This window comes from Geotrypetes seraphini, chromosome 11 (assembly GCF_902459505.1).
Source record: "Geotrypetes seraphini chromosome 11, aGeoSer1.1, whole genome shotgun sequence".
In the NCBI taxonomy this organism is placed as follows: Eukaryota; Metazoa; Chordata; class Amphibia; order Gymnophiona; family Dermophiidae; genus Geotrypetes; species Geotrypetes seraphini.
In genome coordinates, this window is record NC_047094.1 from 94,325,771 (window position 1) to 94,343,270 (window position 17,500).

A 17,500-nucleotide genomic window follows, 5' to 3' on the forward strand; every position below is an offset into this window, starting at 1 on the left:
CATTGATGTCACTGGCCCAAGAATATACCTTAAAGGATTTTGTCTTCAATATATCAGATACCAATAGTTAATGTTCCAGTAGATTTATGCTTAAAGCTAAATTGACCAGTACATGTGTGAAGTGCGTACCACAAATTAATAAACTGATTGATTGCTCCAAACGGAGAGAAAATTCCCCAGGAAGCAGGTGGTATACACTTAAGATCACTCTCATTGGATGGCAATTGAACTTATAGTTTTCAGCATTTAACAAGGTTCCTCCTTTATACTATTGAATGAAAGGCCTTGGGTGACTTTAAATGAATTCCAGCACAAGAAATGAGCATTGATTGTGATTTTGGCTTATGACAGTTCTTTGCCTGGGCATAAAGATGATAGATAATACTCTCTTTCCTTCCCTCCCTTTGGCCATTAAGGGTGATTTATACCCAGTGCATTTTTGCTAACTGTTCACAATTATGAGTGGAATCAGAGAAGTCAAATGCCAAAGCAGCTTAGAGTTCGGTTATTGATCTGAGACGGAACGTCATCTCAGCTAGAGTGCCGAGGCTAATTTAAACTTTTAACAAATCTGATGAAATCTCCCAGTGCTGGAAACTATCTGTTGCATGCAAACAGTTAAACCCTTAAATATACACGACACGAGACGGCATCATAAGGTGGAATTAAGAAGAGCATCAAAATGGTAAAAATGCACCTTATTTATTGATTCCCCCTTATGTGTTTATATGCATGTGTGGATGCAAGAGAAGAGAAAGCCAAAAAAAAAAAAAAGCAAAGGGAACACCCCCACGCAGGGACTGCACCAAATCAAACAAAAGTAGGGGGTCAGACAGATAGCTTTTTCAACCAGTAAACATTTATTCAAAGGAGATAAAAAACTGACAACACGGAGCCGTGTTTCGGCAGAAACCCGCCTGCCTCAGGAGTCAGAATATAAGTAGTAACCAAATTCTACTTAAATAGAAGTTCTAGGTAATCTTCTACACAGATAACTAAATAATCAGCTTCTCAAAGTAACAAGCTGATGATTTGGTTATCTGTGTAGAAGATTACCCAGAACTTCTATTTAAGTAGAATTAGATTACTACATATATTTTGACTCCTTGAGTAGAGAATGACATGGGAAAAAATTTGTCCCCGTCCCCATGAGCTCAACCCCGCCCCCACCCCATCCCTGCCAGCTCAATCCCCATCCCATCCCCGCAAACCATCTGATTCCATCTGCACTAGCCTCAAATAATTATGATTTTATACTGAACTTATTTTATTAAAGTATAAAAAGAAACAATATTTTATACAATTGTCATTTTTATAAATCACAGAACAAGGATCAACAAACTCTGTCTCCCCTCTCAGCCCCCTCACAAATATCCCCTCCACTATTGAAAACTGAAGTCAAATTACTACAGAATGCTACATAGAAAAATCAAGCTTACAGAATACTTCAGTCACACATGGCGGGAATAGTGTTAGGGGAGTGCAACTAGGGCAGAGAGAGCCCTAAGCCAGCTGGAAGCTAAAGAAGCACAGCCTTCATTTCAGAAAATGCTCCATTCACTCCTGCATTGGTTAGAATTACAGGAGTGAATGGAGCATTTTCTGAGATGAAGTATTGACTCCCTTCAAGCATTAAGGTGCGGAGAGTACCAAGTTGGCAGACCTTGTGTCTGGCTTTCATTTTTTGGGCTGGTTCTCTGCTTGAAGAAGTGGCAAAACAGGCTCGTCAGAATCATACCAAAATGAATAGTCCAGCACCATAAAGATAAGTGGTTTTGAAGATTGATACTGCTGGGGTGTGTGACACATATAATTATATTGCAAGTTTTGCACATTTATGGCATATTATTGATAGCAACGGTGGTGGAGGAAGACCAGTGATTATAATATTGCTCGCATTGGCTGAATGGCCATTTGGCTGGTATGTAACATGAACAAATTGTCTGAGGTCTTTTCTCCTTTCCACTTATTGTGAATAATCCAACAACTGAAACACTTTGAGACAGTAGTGTCTACTAGTGGCGTACCTAGGGGGGGAGGTCAGCCCCAGGTGCACGCCCCAAGGGGGTGCACAGGAGAGAGATGGACGGAGGACCCGCGGAGTTAAATACATCTCGAGCCGGGAGGATCGTCTTCTGTTCCTACCTGTCCTGCCGCTCACATATAGCCGATCGGAAGTCTTCCCCGATGTCAGCGCTGACGTCGGAGGGAGGGCTTAAGCAAAGCCTGCCCTCCGACGTCAGCACTGACGTCGGAGAATACTTCCGGTCGGCTATTTGTGCGCGGCAGGGCAGGCAGAAAACAGAAGACAAGCCTCGCGGCTCAAGCTCCGTTTTGCTGAGAAAGTTGCAAAGATGGGCTGGGAGGCAAACGCGGAACACAAAAGGAGGGAGGGAGTGCGTTTTGGACACAAGGCATGAACTTGGGAGAGAGGAAGGGAGGGAAAGAGATGCTGAGGTGGGGGATGGAATGGGTTTTTGGACACAGAAGGCATGGACTTGGGAGAGAGGAAGGGAGGGAAAGAGATGGTTGTGTACACGGGGAATAGAAGAAAGGAGAATTTTTGGTCATAGGGAGGGTGTGAGGTACAGATATTGGCATACCAAGGTGGGGGGGGGGGTGGTCCGCCCCGAGTTTACGTCCCAAGGGGGTGCACAGCTGGTCACCCTCCAGTGTTCTCACTAGGCCGGCAAACTGCGGTTCTTTAGCCACTTGAGTGCCACCGCCGCCATTGGGAACAGGCCGGCGCCGAGTTCTCCCTGCTTTTCTCTGTGGGGCCGACCAACTCTCGCCACCCCCGTCAATTCTGACATCGGAGAGGACGTTCTGGGCCAGCCAATCGCTGCCTGGCTGGCCTAGAATGTCCTCTCCGACGTTAGAATTGACATCGGGTGGCGAGAGTTGGTCGGCACCGTGGGGAAGAGAAGCAAGGTGAACTCGGCGCCGGCCTGTTCCCGATGGTGGCAGTGGCAGCCTATTCCCCAGTGGCGGTGGCTGCATTTTCCTAATGGTGGTCGCATAGGGGAGGGCAGGGAGAAAGAAATAAAGGGGGGGACAGGGAGCCAGAAAGAAAGAAAGGGGGCAGGGTGAAACAAAGAAAAATGGGGCACGGAGAGAGAGAGAGAGAGAAAGACAGACATACAGAACGAAAGAGGGTATGGAGAGGGAAAGAAAGAAGGGGGCAGGTTGAAACAAAGAAAAAGTTTGGGGAAGGAATGAGGTCTGGAGGAGAGGAAGCATACAGGAGACTGAAAGAAGGGAAGAAATATTGGATGCACAGTCAGAAGAATAAAGTGCAACCAGAGACTGATGAAATTACCAAAGGTAGAAAAAATGATTTTATTTTCAATTTAGTGATCAAAATGTGTCTGCTTTGAGAATTTATATATGCTGTCTATATTTTTCACTATGGCCCCCTTTTACTAAACCGCAATAGCGTTTTTTAGCGCAGGGAGCCTATGAGTGTTGAGAGCAGCGTGGGGCATTCAGCGCAGCTCCCTGCGCTAAAAACCGCTATCGTGTTTTAGTAAAAAGGGAGGGGGAATATTTATATATTTTTGTATAGTTGTTACTGAGGTGACATTGCATAAAGTCATCTGCCTTGACATTTGAATACCCACGTTATATAAATGATAATTAACATTTTCTCTGCGTACAGCGTGCTTTGTGTTTTTAAAATTTTATTGTTGGTAGATCATTTTGACTTGGCCACAAAGGTAAGGGGGAGGGAGGGAGGGGAGCTGCTGAAAGACATCTAGTAATCCTTGCAGGCTTGACTGTGCAGGGAATTATTTTTGTAAAATCATGTTTTATTATGTGACTGGCATTATTTAGATTTTAATTTCTATGAATGAAAAGAATGAAAATGATATAAATTACTTGCTTGTTTTTATGTGCGTGCGCTGAAGGAAAGTAGAGAGAGAGTGGGCTGAGGATGCTGAAGGGAAATGGGGAAGAGAGAGTGGGGAGAAGATGCTGATTTATAAATTGACAATTGTACAGAATATTGTTTCTTTTTATACTTTAATATAAACAATTCAAGGCTTGTGTGGATGGAATCAGGTGGTTTGCGGGGATGGGGACCGAGCTTACGGGGATTAGTCCAATAAAATGGTATTTTTTTATTTCTCATTATTTGTTTTATTTTTATTTATTAATTTGTAAAGTGGTGATTGTTATGTATCAGATTTTTCAAATTTACATCTACTGTCTTTATATTTTGCACTGTATTAGAGGACATGCGTTACTGTTTTTGTGGTGTTGCATTGTATCCAGGGTCTGGTTTCTTGGCGGTTCAGTTTAACTTTTGTCTACATATTTCTAATTTTAGTTTGTGATTATTCCATATTGGGCGAGGGTGTATCTCTGTTCTGTGTGTATGAAAAGAACATAGTTTTCAGTTGGCATTGACTACAGGATCAATTGACTGTACGGGATCTGGCTTGTTTTGTTTTACAATGTATGTGTTGGTGTTCTAGTGCTCACTGCAGTGTTTAAGATGCTGCCTTTTCCTAGGTACACTCTTGTTGTGCGATATGTGTATTGTTACTAAAAATCATATTTTTCATAAAGATGGGGGGGGTCAAAAAATGATGGGCCCCGGGTGCCACATACCCTAGGTACGCCACTGGTGTCTACATATGTCAGATGACCAAATAATATAACAAGATATTTAGTTGAATTCCATTTTTTGTTTTGATTTTTGCAACCTTTCCCTTCCCTCCAGCTCCATTCCACTCACCACAAGGGCCTTCTCCCCCCAGTCCCCAGACCAGATCCAGTAACTGTCTCCCTTCCCTTCAGCTCCAGCCATCCAGCAACCCAAACAAACCCCTCCCCCTTCATGGGTGCAGCAACATCCCCCTCATGAGTCCAGTAGCTGCCCTCCCAACCCCCCTATCGTGGATCCAACCGCCCTTGCACCCTCCCTCCCTGGTTCCCCGAACACCAGCAACATTTTAAAAAAAAAACCAAACACAACAAACCCGTGATTCTTCTGAGTTGGCTCCTTCACGCCTCCCAGGGCGGGCCTACCAGCCAGCTGGAAGCATCCTGCATGCAGCACTGCTCTGGGAACTTTCTTGCCGCCAAGTCCCTCCTTCCAATGTAACTTCCGGTTTCGCAGGTTTGTTGTGGTGGTTTTTTGCTGCTGGCTTTCAGGGAGCCAGGGAGAGAGGGTGCGAGGGCTGTTGGATCTGTAATAGGGAGGGGAGCTGATGGACTCATGTGGGAGACTGCTGACTGGTAGGGGTAGGAAGGGAGGCAACTCGTGGCAGATCCTTTATTGTGGGGACAAGGCCATTCACCGCTCTACGGGGCAGTGAATGGCCTTGCCCCTATACCTGCTACAACCAGTCGATTTCTTCCCCCTTTCTGCGGGTTACCTGTGGCTACCCACAGGAAACAGTCACTGTGTCATCCTCTATTCTTGAGGCAGGCAGGTTTCTGCTGACACATGGTCCATGCTGAGTCAAAGAGTTTTTTTGTCTCCTTTGAAGAAAAGTTTACTGGCTGGAAAAGCTATCTGTCTGACCCCTACTTTTGTTTGATTTTATGCAAGAAAAGAAACATATTATTTATTGAAAATGTATATTGCCTCCCTGATCTTGAGAGGGTGTCTGAAGTGGTTTACAAAAATATTAGTATAATCACCTTGATTATCTAATCTTTTTTTTTTCTCTGTGTTATGTTGACTTGAGCTCTGTCCCTGGACAATGCATATTGGAAGAAGGATGGGAGCTCTGGATTTTCTGAGCACCATTCCTATGGTGCTATTGGTCATACTGGTTTGGACAGCATGCAACAGAGCTGGCAGGTACCAATATCCTACTGAGAAAAGCCATATATCCAAGACACCTCACAGATTCTGGGACCCTGGAATTGCTCATGAAACCCTCGGGTCATGTTATGAAGTTCTATTCCCAATGATTCTTTGTTATGCCCGAGTCAACTTACCATTCAGTCGACTTATGGTCCAATTTCTCCTGACTTCTGAGGGTAGCTCAAAGACAAAAGGTCCACCATTTGGCTTTCTGTCAGCATCTGCGGCAGTGATGTTGATGGCATTTGAATTGGGTTTGTCACAAATCTGCGCCTCTTTTGGCAAGAGCTTGGGAGCATTATCATTTATGTCAATTAAATAGATCTGCAGCGTGCCAGTGCCGCTGGCTGGAGGCACACCTGGACAGAAAAAAAACACATTTTTGCTAAGCCATTCGAGTACGTCAGCAACCTACAAGAACAGCCCTCCTGTTCAATGATCCTACAGGCGCTGGTAAAGGCTGACAAGGAGTCTGCAAGCTCAAACATTACTGACAGTGAACAGGGAAGGAATGTGTCTCGGATGTGCACTGGTCTTTTAAAGGTGAAAACTGTAAGAACAAATTGTACCCAAGCTCTTGATCTTAAAACGTGGGCAAAGAAAATAAATTTGCATTTCAGACTACTGTGCTAGATTAGACCTAATCAGTCCCAGCAGTTGCAGTAATGAAATTATTGTTCAGCCAGAGTAGTCCAGTACTATCATAGCACTGCAGAAGATGGCAGATTAGGAATCTTAAATCCATCCAGTCTACTTGGATGTTTATTTATTCAGTTTTCTATATCGTTCTCCCAGGGGAGCTCAGAATGGTTTACATTCATTTATTCAGGTATTCAAGCCTGTCCTGTCTGTCCTGGTGGCCTCACAGTCTATCTAATATACCTGGGGCAATGGGGGACCAAGTGAATCACCCAGGGTCACAAGGAGCAGTGTGGGTTTGAACCCACAACCTCAGGGCACTTAGCCTGTAGCTCTAACACCTGCGCCACACTCTCAGACATAGTTTGGTAGAAGATAGCATGGCAAACATTGTCTGACAGAGATGGCAAAACATAGTTAAAGCATGGTAAAACATAATATGGCAAACATGGTATGGTGAAACAGCATGGTGAGCATAGCACGGCAAAACAGTATGACAAAGCATGGATAACATACTATGACATGATTTGGCAAAACAGGTAAGGCAAACATGCTGACCAATATATGCTAACCGTTCCTTCACTTAAAACTATTAATACGCGAAGACAATACATTTTTTGGTTGTTGCCCCCCAATTGTGGAATTCCCTGCCAATCTATTTGAGAGAGGAAAGAAATATCGATAGATTTAAAAGTCAGTTGAAATGCTTTCTTTTTAAAGATGCTTTTGACTGCTAGACATTGTAACATCCTGCTAAAAATCCCGCTAACGATCCAACTATCTTTTCTATTAAGAAATAAAATAAAAAATACCCTCCTCTTGTGGTTTTCCCTGAATGTTTTATCTGCTCTCGATTATTGTACTTCCATCCCTTATCCCGTACTGGTCCTGTCTGTCCTGTAAGTCATGTATTTGCAGTACAAATTTTTTGCTTCCCAGTATACTGTCATAAATTGTTTTTAGAATTGTGCATCACCTTGAATACATGATTAGGCGATTAATCAAATTTTAAATAAACTTGAAACTTGATAGCATGGAAGACATAGAACAACAAACATTGTGTGGTAGACATGACTTACATAATATGGTGAATATGGCGTATAGAATAGTACAGTAAGACAAAGACCCAGATGTGAGGATGTACTTATCAGGAAGTTAAACTGTCAGCATGCTAACACCCATGCCATCTACACTGCCCTGGAACCTGGCCGTCAAATGAGCAGTCTTGGCTGCTTGACAGATATCTTGCCCTATTTAGGTCTGCAAGGTTTGTTGTCTTGTTGCTTAATTCAGGACTCAAGAGAATTCTTTATCCTGTCTTTTAACTCTTTTTTAAAGCGCTGTCCTCTAGCTTGATGGCACATTGGCACAGACCTCCACCAAATCCCCTGTCTGTAAAAAGGCATTTCCTTACATTTCCTCTAAACCATCTTCTCTCCAACGTCAAATAATGACTCTCTTGTCTACAGAAATTTCTACCTTCCTTACTTCACTGAACTCTTTCTAGTTAAATGTTTTTGTCTTATTCCCCTATTTGTTCTTTATTCCAGTGAGTATATTATGAGTACTTTAAGTCTAGTACATAGAGTGTGCTGTCTGGTTGACAACACCTACGGGACTAGATTCTATATAGGGTGCCTAAAAAAAAAAAAAAAAGCAAAAAACCTATTATCCCTATTCTATAAATGGTGCTCAAAATTATTTTATTTATTTATTTATTCACTTTTTTTTATATCGTTCTCCCAGGGGAGCTCACAATGGTTTACATGAATTATACGCCAATTATAGGATAGCGCTTAGTGCCAGGAGCTGCGTCTAACTTTAGGCAAGGCCATTTACACCAATGAAAATGTGGTGCAAATAATCATAGAGCTCCCTACACACACTTATTCTATGCGTGTAAAGTGGAGGAATACCCTTGATCCACCCTTTTTGGACTTGTGTGTAACATTTAAGTACAAATCCCATGCCTTAATTTATTTATTTTTTTTTTAAACATATGTTTATTAACAGTGAAGCAACACATACAATCAGGCGGCAGCAACGCCAGAGCATACAAGCTAATAGCACAAAATAAGAAGTGACAACTGGCAGAAATTCAAAACCGACCGGATACATCAGGATATCTGAAGCAAGCCATGAACAAGAAACACAAGGAAAATCCCCACCTAACGGCAGTGCAAACTCCACCTATTTTTTGCATACCCCCATAAACAACAAAGTACACAATCCCCAAGCCCAACTCAAAAATCCATGTACACCAAGCACACACATATCAACAACAGGCACACCCCCATACACACGCACCCCTCCCCAAGCAAACAAGCAAGCAAGCATCCCCCCACCCACCCCTCCTAGATAGAAGAGTTGTCAGAAATTAAAGAAAAAGGAAAGGCCCTTAAAAGAAAGGTATAAAGAGAAAGAGAAGATCACCCATGGAATCAGAGAACTCCCAAGAACCCCCAAAAGGGGATCCTCGCCTCAGGACTAGAGATCCAGGACTGTCTATCACGAAGGCACCGGCTCCTGAGCAGAGATCGAGCGCAACAAGCTCTCCCATAAAGCCACATAATATCTTTTTTCATTGTTGGAAGAGCCCACATACCATTGTCTTTCAAAAGTGGCCATGTCCCGCAATTTAGCATGCCACAGCGCAAGGGGAGGAGGGACCTCAGATATCCAGCTGGAAAGAATTACTTTCTTAACCACTAGGAAAACATTATAAAGGAAGCGCCGCTGAGGGGCCGACAAACCCTGTGCCGTAAGTGGCTCCTGCAACCCCAGGAGTAAGACCCCATAATCCCATTCCACCGACCGCTGAAGGATAGCCTCCATCATGGGCAGCACCTCCCTCCAGAGGATAATTTTTGAGCAGTCCAAAAAAGAGTGGAGGTACGTACCCGGCTGGCATTTGCATTTAATACAAGAGGCATCATCCCAGAGTCCCAAATTGGCTCCCCGCTGTCGAGTTAAGTAATATCGGTGCAAAAGTTTATATTGAGTGTCTTGGTACTCAGCAGATTTAGTGAAAGCATAAAGGGTGATAAAACACTCCCGAAACTGATGCTCATCAATGGATACACCCAGATCGCCCTGCCAGACCTCTCTTACTCTAGAAATCCCATCGGTGGGACTCGAGAGCTTCAAAAGTTTATACCAGTGGGAAAGCTTATTCATAGAATCCGGGGTGGAAAGAAATTGAGTGTCAAGCCGTCCAAACGACCACGCTCCAGGACATCGGTTGCGTTCCGTCTCCCAGTAATGGCGAAGCTGAAAATAGGAAAACAAAAAGTGAGAGGGGAAATCCCAGGTCCTCTGAACCTGTGAAAAAGAGGGAAAAGTCTGGGAATCCAACTCAAGCAACTGCGCCATGACCGTACAACCTCGAGAAGCCCAGCCCTGAAACACGGACGTCCCCCAGCCCAGTTGAAAGTTTGAGTTACCCAAGAAACGAAGAAATGGAGACACCGCGGTGCTAAGCCCCTGTCGTCGCCGCCACCAACGCCAGGCCTGCCGTAAAGGCCACAGAGATTGCAGCTGAACTCTATACCGGTGGGAGGGATCGGATTGGGAGTGAAGCAAATTCATGAACTGAAAAGGGTGAGACCAACCCTCCACCCATCCCGGGGGAGAGTATCGTTCGCACCCCGAGTACCCTTCATGTATCCAACGCAGGAGCGCAGCTACATTATAAAGACGAATGTCAGGGACATTCAGCCCACCATCAGACTTATCCAACATTAGTTTCGCCATGCTAATACGCGGAGCTCTGGAGTGCCAAATAAACTTAGAGATAATCGATTTAAATTTGAGTTCTTCCCTACGACGCATCCAAATCGGTATGGTCTGCCCCCATGCCTTAATTTACATATATACTGTACATATTAATTAAATCCAATTAGTGCCAATAATTGCTTGTTAAGATCCCAATTATCGGTACTAATTGGCTCATTAATTAAATTGCATGTGCAAATTGGGCACACTTCCAAATTGGCATACACAATTTTTAGCACTTTTAATTTGAGGGATAATGTGTGGATATCATGCATCTTACTCTGTAATGCTTTGTCACCCTTAAGCAACAGAATGCAAGAGTACAGGGACTTAGAAATTGAGCCCTGGGATAATGTCTCCATCTGCGACCGCAAGTTCTTTGAGAGAGGAAGACTTTTAACAGTACATCCTTGTGCAAAGTAATGGCAGTATGTAAATGATATCTGTTATTACTGCTGCAGGCCATAAAATGAAACTTTCATTGCCTTTGGGAATTGCTCAGCCCTGCAGTGCATTAGCAGCATCTCAACAGAAAACCCTTCTGTGCAGCTATCTCAGCAATATCATATTTATCTCTTATAACCAAACAAAAGGAAGTTAAGAGGAGGCAGGGCTGGCTCATAGGGTTATGTCACCATTAGCCAACTTCGATGGCAGCATCCCCCCTGGCAGCACCTTGCTTCAAAAACTTAAGCTTTCTCCCCCCCCCTCCCTCGGTCCAACATTTCTCCCCTTCTCTCTCCAGCCCTTATTCCCTAGCTTAGGGCTCTTCAGCTTGGAAAAAACACAGCTGAGGGGAGATATGATTGAAGTCTACAAAATCCTGAGTGGAGTAGTACAAGTGGATCGAGTTTTCACTCTTGTCAAAAATTACAAAGACTAGGGGACACTCGATGAAGTTACAGGGAAATACTTTTAAAACCAATAGGAGGAAATATTTTTTCACTCAGAGAATAGTTAAGCTCTGGAACGCATTGCAAGAGGTTGTGGTAAGAGTGAATAGCGTAGCTTGTTTTAAGAAGGGTTGGACAATTTTCCTTAGGAAAAGCCCATAGTCTGTTATTGAGAAAGACATGGGGGAAGCGACTGCTTGCCCTGGATTGGTAGCATGGAATGTTGCTACACTTTGGGTTTTGGCCAGGTACTAGTGATTTGGATTAGCCACTGTGAGAATGGGCTACTAGGCCTGATGGACCTTTGGTCTGACCCAGTAAGGCTATTCTTATGTTCCAGCATTGCTCCCTTTCCTCTCTCCTCCTTCCCCTGTAGCTCTCTAAACATTACCTTACTTGCTGGTAACAACAGCATACACAGCAGACTGCTTTCGGCGGCCCTGGGTCTTCCCTCTGCCTTGTCCCACCTCCCTCTGATGCAATTTCTTTTTCTTGATGCTTTCAAGACCTAAATGCCCTTTTAGGGCTACATAGTTTTATTCTACCTTTAAATACCCTCCCTTTTGTTTTTTCCCTATATGTTCTCTCTTTTTACTTGATAAATTGTAGCTCTACCCTTCTTCCCTTTTTTGTTTCTGTTTGTTTTTGTATTGTTTTTAAATGTTTTTAATAATGATTATTGTTTTAAAGGATGTATTGTTATTCCATATATGTTTTTAAGACTATGTTCACCGCCTAGAAGGCCGATTGGGCGGTATAAAATAAACTTGAAACTTGAATCAGGAAAACGCCAAAAATCAAGTCGAGTACACTAAAGATCCAGAAAATCTGTGTGCTAAATGAATCTGAATCCAACGGTGCTCCGTTTCAAAGGTTGAACCCCCTTCATCAGGAAGTTCACACTGCTGATCTTTGCTTGGAAGTTGAAAGCCACCCAGCAATCTGAGAACATAGGCAAATGGCGCCATTTTCAATTTGCCTATGTTCTCAGATTGCTAGGTGGCTTTCAACTTCCAAGCAAAGATCAGCATCTCCACATGCTCAAGGACTTCTAATTCTCTCCTTGAGCATGCGCAGATGCATGCTCAAGGCAGGCAGGCAGAAGCCGGAAGATCTTCTAGGCACACAATCTGTGCCTGCGCTAGATGGGAAGGGGGGGGGTAAGTCTAAGTTGTTCGGGCGGAGGGGCCAGTTCGTGCGGGGGGGGGGGGGGTTTGCCGGTTGGAGCGAGGGGCCTTTGCGAGCGGGAGGGGGAGCGATGCCGGTTATCGGGGGGGGGGGGGGGGTTGCTGGCAAATCGAGTCAACACTCGGTTTGCGAGTCTAAAGTTTGCTGAGTGTTTTGCTCGTCTTGCAAAACACTCGCAAACCGAGGTTTGACTGTAATTGTTTATTAGATAATCCAGTGGCATTGTCATATGAATCTGTGTTGTTTGGTATGGCAATGAGAGCAAAAAGTCAGATCTCTTAAAATAATAACAAATTATTACTTATAATGACTGGGGTTGCCATTCAACAAATTACTTATAACTGAAAAAACTGGAATAGACTAATTATAATTTTTGGTGGAATTCTCTATGTCATATATATAAAATGGAAAGATTTTATATATAACCTTTTTAGTCTTTCCTCATACAAGAGGAGTTCCATCCCCTTTATCATCTTGGTCGCTCTTCTTTGAACCTTTTCTAGTGCCGCTATATCTTTCTTGAGATAAGGAGACCAGAACTGAACGCAATACTCCAGGTGAGGCCGAGCCATGGAGCAATACAGGGGCATTATAACATTCTTTGTCTTGTTAACCATCCCGTTTTTGTTTAAAATCTATTTAGGGGAGTAGTTGCTCCCCTTGCACTATGCCTCTGAATGTACCCTTCGATCATTTAAATAGCACCTCCTTATGATTTCATTCCATTGCCAAATTTGTCTTGACTCAGTTTGTAGCATATATTTTAGTATTATGGCTAGGGTTACCAGAATTTTGTCTGGAGAAACCCAGACACATAGCCCTGCCATGTTCCATTCCCTAGTCACGCCCCATTCCACCTCCAGCCCAGCCCTGTCACACCTCTAGCCCCATCCCATTCTGCTTCTAGTCCTGCCCTCCACAAAGCCTTGTCTTTGTTTTCTGACTTTTGTGCCGCATCTGGAGGGTCTCCGAGTATGCGCAGATGCATGTGACGTCATCTGCACATGCTCAGAGGCCCTCCAGATGCATCCGGGAGGTCGGGGCTTTCCAAAACCCAGATAAACTACCGGGTCTTGGGAAGTCCATCTGGGCACCCAGACAGAGAGGGTGTTTTAGGAAATTTCAAGATGTGTGGGAGCCATTAACAAAATATTATACTGATTAGATGACATCTTTTCCCTTAAATTTACAGGGGGAGGGGGAGGGGGGATAATTTTATTATCTTATTATTATATATGGTACAATTATTTGATTATATAATGGGAAGGGTAGGAAGGATGGGTGATAATAACATATTATTTGTACTCTTGATGATTATTAAGTGATATATTTATGATTAATTTGTTTTAACATATGGATACACTTATTGTATGTTTAAAAATGAATAAAGAATAAAAAAAAAAGAATTTAATATGCAAGTCAATATTTAACCAATGAAGTGCTTTTAAGATAGGTGATACTTGCTCTTTCTTAACACTTCATGTCACTACTTTTGCTTCTAAATTTTGGAGTTGATTTAGTCAACCTAAAACATTTTAGGATGACTCATATAAATTAACTTTGCAGGATTCCAGACAAGTAAGGACTACAACATTCATCACTGTTCACTGTGGACAAAGATAAGGACTTAATTCGCTCTCTTAGCGGCCACTGCGCACTGTGCTGTCGGCTTCATTGACGTGTCCACCATTACTACCCAAGAGAGGGACTTGGGAGTAATGGTGGACACGTCAATGAAGCCGACAGCACACTGCGCAGCGGCCGCTAAGAGAGCGAATAGAATGCTAGGTATAATCAAGAAGGGTATTACAGCCAGGACGAAAGAAGTTATCCTGCCGCTGTATCGGGCGATGGTGCGCCTGCATCTGGAATACTGCGTCCAGTATTGGTCGCCGTACCTTAAGAAGGATATGGTGTTACTCGAGAGGGTTCAGAGAAAAGCGACACGACTGATAAAAGGGATGGAAAACCTTTCATACGCTGAGAGATTGGAGAAACTAGGTCTCTTTTCCCTGGAGAAGAGGAGACTTAGAGGGGATCATGAAGAGCATAGAGAGAGTAGAGAGGGACAGATTCTTCAAACTTTCAAAAAATAAAAGTTGAAAGGGGACAGATTCAATACAAATGCCAGGAAGTTCTTCTTTACCCAACGGGTGGTGGACACCTGGAATGCGCTTCCAGAGGACGTTATAAGGCAGAGTACGGTACTGGGGGTTTAAGAAAGAATTGGACAATTTCCTGCTGGAAAAGGGAATAGAAGAGTATAAATAGAGAATTACTGCACAGGTCCTGGACCTGTTGGGCCGCCGCGTGAGCGGACTGCTGGGTGCAATGGACCTCAGGTCTGACCGAGCAGAGGCATTTCTTATGTTCTTAATTGCAAAACATTGTGCAGTGTGACCCTGGTTTTCCAGTTCATAGCAGATACATGGACATCCGAAATTAGTTTAGAATCCAAAAGGGCTCCTAAGCATTTTTACTTCATTCTTGATAGGGCCCAGATCCATCTGAATTTTCAGACACCTACTCACCCACAAAATTCCAGTCTTTTCAATGTTTAGCATTAATTTATCTTTCAAAGTGGAGCAGGTGACTCTCAACGCAGGGGAGTGGAAGCACAAAATCAAATATTATCTGTGTTAATGTAAGTCTTAAAAGCACATGTTCTGACAATCTCTGAAATAGATATTTCATTAATTCAGGCTCTTCTTTGCCCCTATAAAACTTTGTAAATACTGTAAAACCTGAGAAATACATTAAGTTTCAGTGACAGCTCTGGCAGAGCATCATTCACACTAACACATCACATTAGTGTTTTATCCAAGCATTACGTGAAATCAAGGAGCCCCCACCATTGTCAGTTGCCAGGAACGTGGCCTCATAGATGTCATCCTTAATGTAGGCTGACTCTCGATCGAGGACAGCTGTGGTAGTGATCTGACCATTTGTGGCATTAATGTTCAACCACTTTGCAGGATCTGATAGCTTGGAGTATCTATAAGAAAGGGAAAAAGAACAATTGGAGTCTTTTCAGTTACCTGCTGCTCTTTAAGGTTTTAGCATGCCTGACCCCTGCAATCCAAATATCTTTTACAGAACTACATGTGTGGACACAGAAAGGCACTCAGGCCCTGATTCTATAAATGACGCATAATATGAGGGCACCAAGGAGCATAAGTGTCAATCACAAGTTAGGTGCCCTTTATAGAATCACACCTAGTGGTGCCTAAAGTGGTCTTAGGCGTCAGTAGGCATTGAAACCTTTGGAGCACTCTATGCCAGGGTTTTCTTGGGCCTAAAAGAGTGCACCTTAGTTAGACTCCAAGTGGCCACCGATCGCGTGAGAGCAATAACTTTGACATCAAAAAGTTATTCCACCTAATGCGTACCACAACTTCACCCCTGACTTTAAGTCATTCAGACACTGACTCCCAAGCTAATGCGCCAATCGTAGCAGACTTTTCCCAAACCAGATTAAAAAAGTACAATCAGAAGCCAAAAAAGCCACTGTCATTGGCCCTATAACTCCCCAACCAAATCATACACCTCCAGAATCGAACCCAGCAAACCAAATCTGGAGCACCTTCCAGCCTTTATCCCAAACAACCATTACTACTCTCTTGAAAAAACTGTCCACTTGCAGCAATATATTCAACCGATGCCCCAACAATCTACTTGCAGAAGCCTCTGACTATATCATAGTTCCAGCTCCCTTCTTCCATCTGCCCACAGTTCAAGCTCTATCTCCTTCTCCCACCTTCCTCTCTCCCTTTTTAGCTCACAGTTCCAGCCCCAGCTGCCTTGTACTTCCTGCCCTGCGTTTAAAAATCTTTTACCTTGACTTACTATGCAGCGGTCAGTGACTGAAGCGGGCTGCTTTGGGCCTTCCCTCAGCAAATCTCACCCTCACAAAAACAGGAAATTGCATCAGAGGACAGTGGACCGAGCTCAGGAAAGGCCTATGGCAGCCAGCGTCAATCACTGACTGCTGCCAGAGAATCAGGGTAAGTTTATTTACTAGATGCCAGAGTAAGGGGAGGGAAGGGAGAAAGGTGCTTTACTGTGTGGTTGGTGAGGTCGAGGAATCAGTTTCAACAGGGAGGGGTAAATGGCAACAAGGCATGAGAACATAAGAATAGCCTTACTGGGTCAGACCAATAGTCCATCAAGCCCAGTAGCCCATCCTCACGGTGGCCAATCCAGGTCACCAGTACCTGACCAAAACCCAAAGAGTAGCAACATTCAATGCTACCGATCCAAGGCAAGCAGTGGCTTGCCCCATATGTTTCTCAATAACAGACTATGGACTTTTCCTCCAGGAAATTGTCCAAACCTTTCTTAAAACCAGCTACGCCATCTGCTCTTACCACAACCTTTGGCAATGCGTTCCAGAGTTTAACTATTCTCTGAGTGAAAAAATATTTCTTCCTATCGGTTTTAAAAGTATTTCCCTGTAACTTCATTGCGTGTCCCCTAGTCTTTGTAATTTTTGACGGAATGAAAAATCAATCCACTTGTACCTGTTCTACTCCACTCAAGATTTTGGAGACTTCAATCATATCTCCCCTCAGCTGTCTCTTTTCCAAGCTGAAATGCTCTACCCTTTTTAGTCTTTCCTCATACAAGAGGAGTTCCATCCCCTTTATCATCTTGGTCGCTCTTCTTTGAACCTTTTCTAGTGCCGCTATATCTTTCTTGAGATAAGGAGACCAGAACTGAACGCAATACTCCAGGTGAGGCCGAGCCATGGAGCAATACAGGGGCATTATAACATTCTTTGTCTTGTTAACCATAACTATCCCGTTTTTGTTTAAAATCTATTTAGGGGAGCAGTTGCTCCCCTTGCACTACCCCCCTAGCTATGCCTCTGAATGTACCCTTCGATCATTTAAATAGCACCTCCTTATGATTTCATTCCATCGCCAAATTTGTCTTGACTCAGTTTGTAGCATATATTTTAGTGTTATGGCTAGGGTTACCAGAATTTTGTTTGGAGAAACCCAGACACATAGCCCTGTAATGTTCCACTCCCTAGTCACGCCCCATTCCACCTCCAGCCCAGCCCTGTCACATCTCTAGCCCCACCCCATTCTGCTTCTAGCCCTGCCCTCCACAAAGCCTTGTCTTTGTTTTCTGACCTTTGTGCCGCATCTGGAGGGTCTCCGAGCATGCGCAGATGCATGTG

At 43.6% G+C, this 17,500-nt stretch overlaps 1 protein-coding gene across 2 annotated transcripts in view; it reads right to left on the minus strand.

Annotated features, from left to right (window-relative positions):
- CDH4 (cadherin 4) overlaps positions 1-17,500 on the minus strand; it is a 1,411,847-nt gene that overhangs the window by 25,040 nt on the left and 1,369,307 nt on the right. For both annotated transcript variants that reach the window (XM_033963168.1, XM_033963167.1), the window contains exons 11-12: positions 15,168-15,310; positions 5,956-6,180 (exon numbers count right to left, since the gene is read on the minus strand). In XM_033963168.1, the coding sequence (XP_033819059.1) occupies positions 5,956-6,180; positions 15,168-15,310 (368 nt within the window). The remainder of the gene's footprint in view (positions 1-5,955; positions 6,181-15,167; positions 15,311-17,500) is intronic.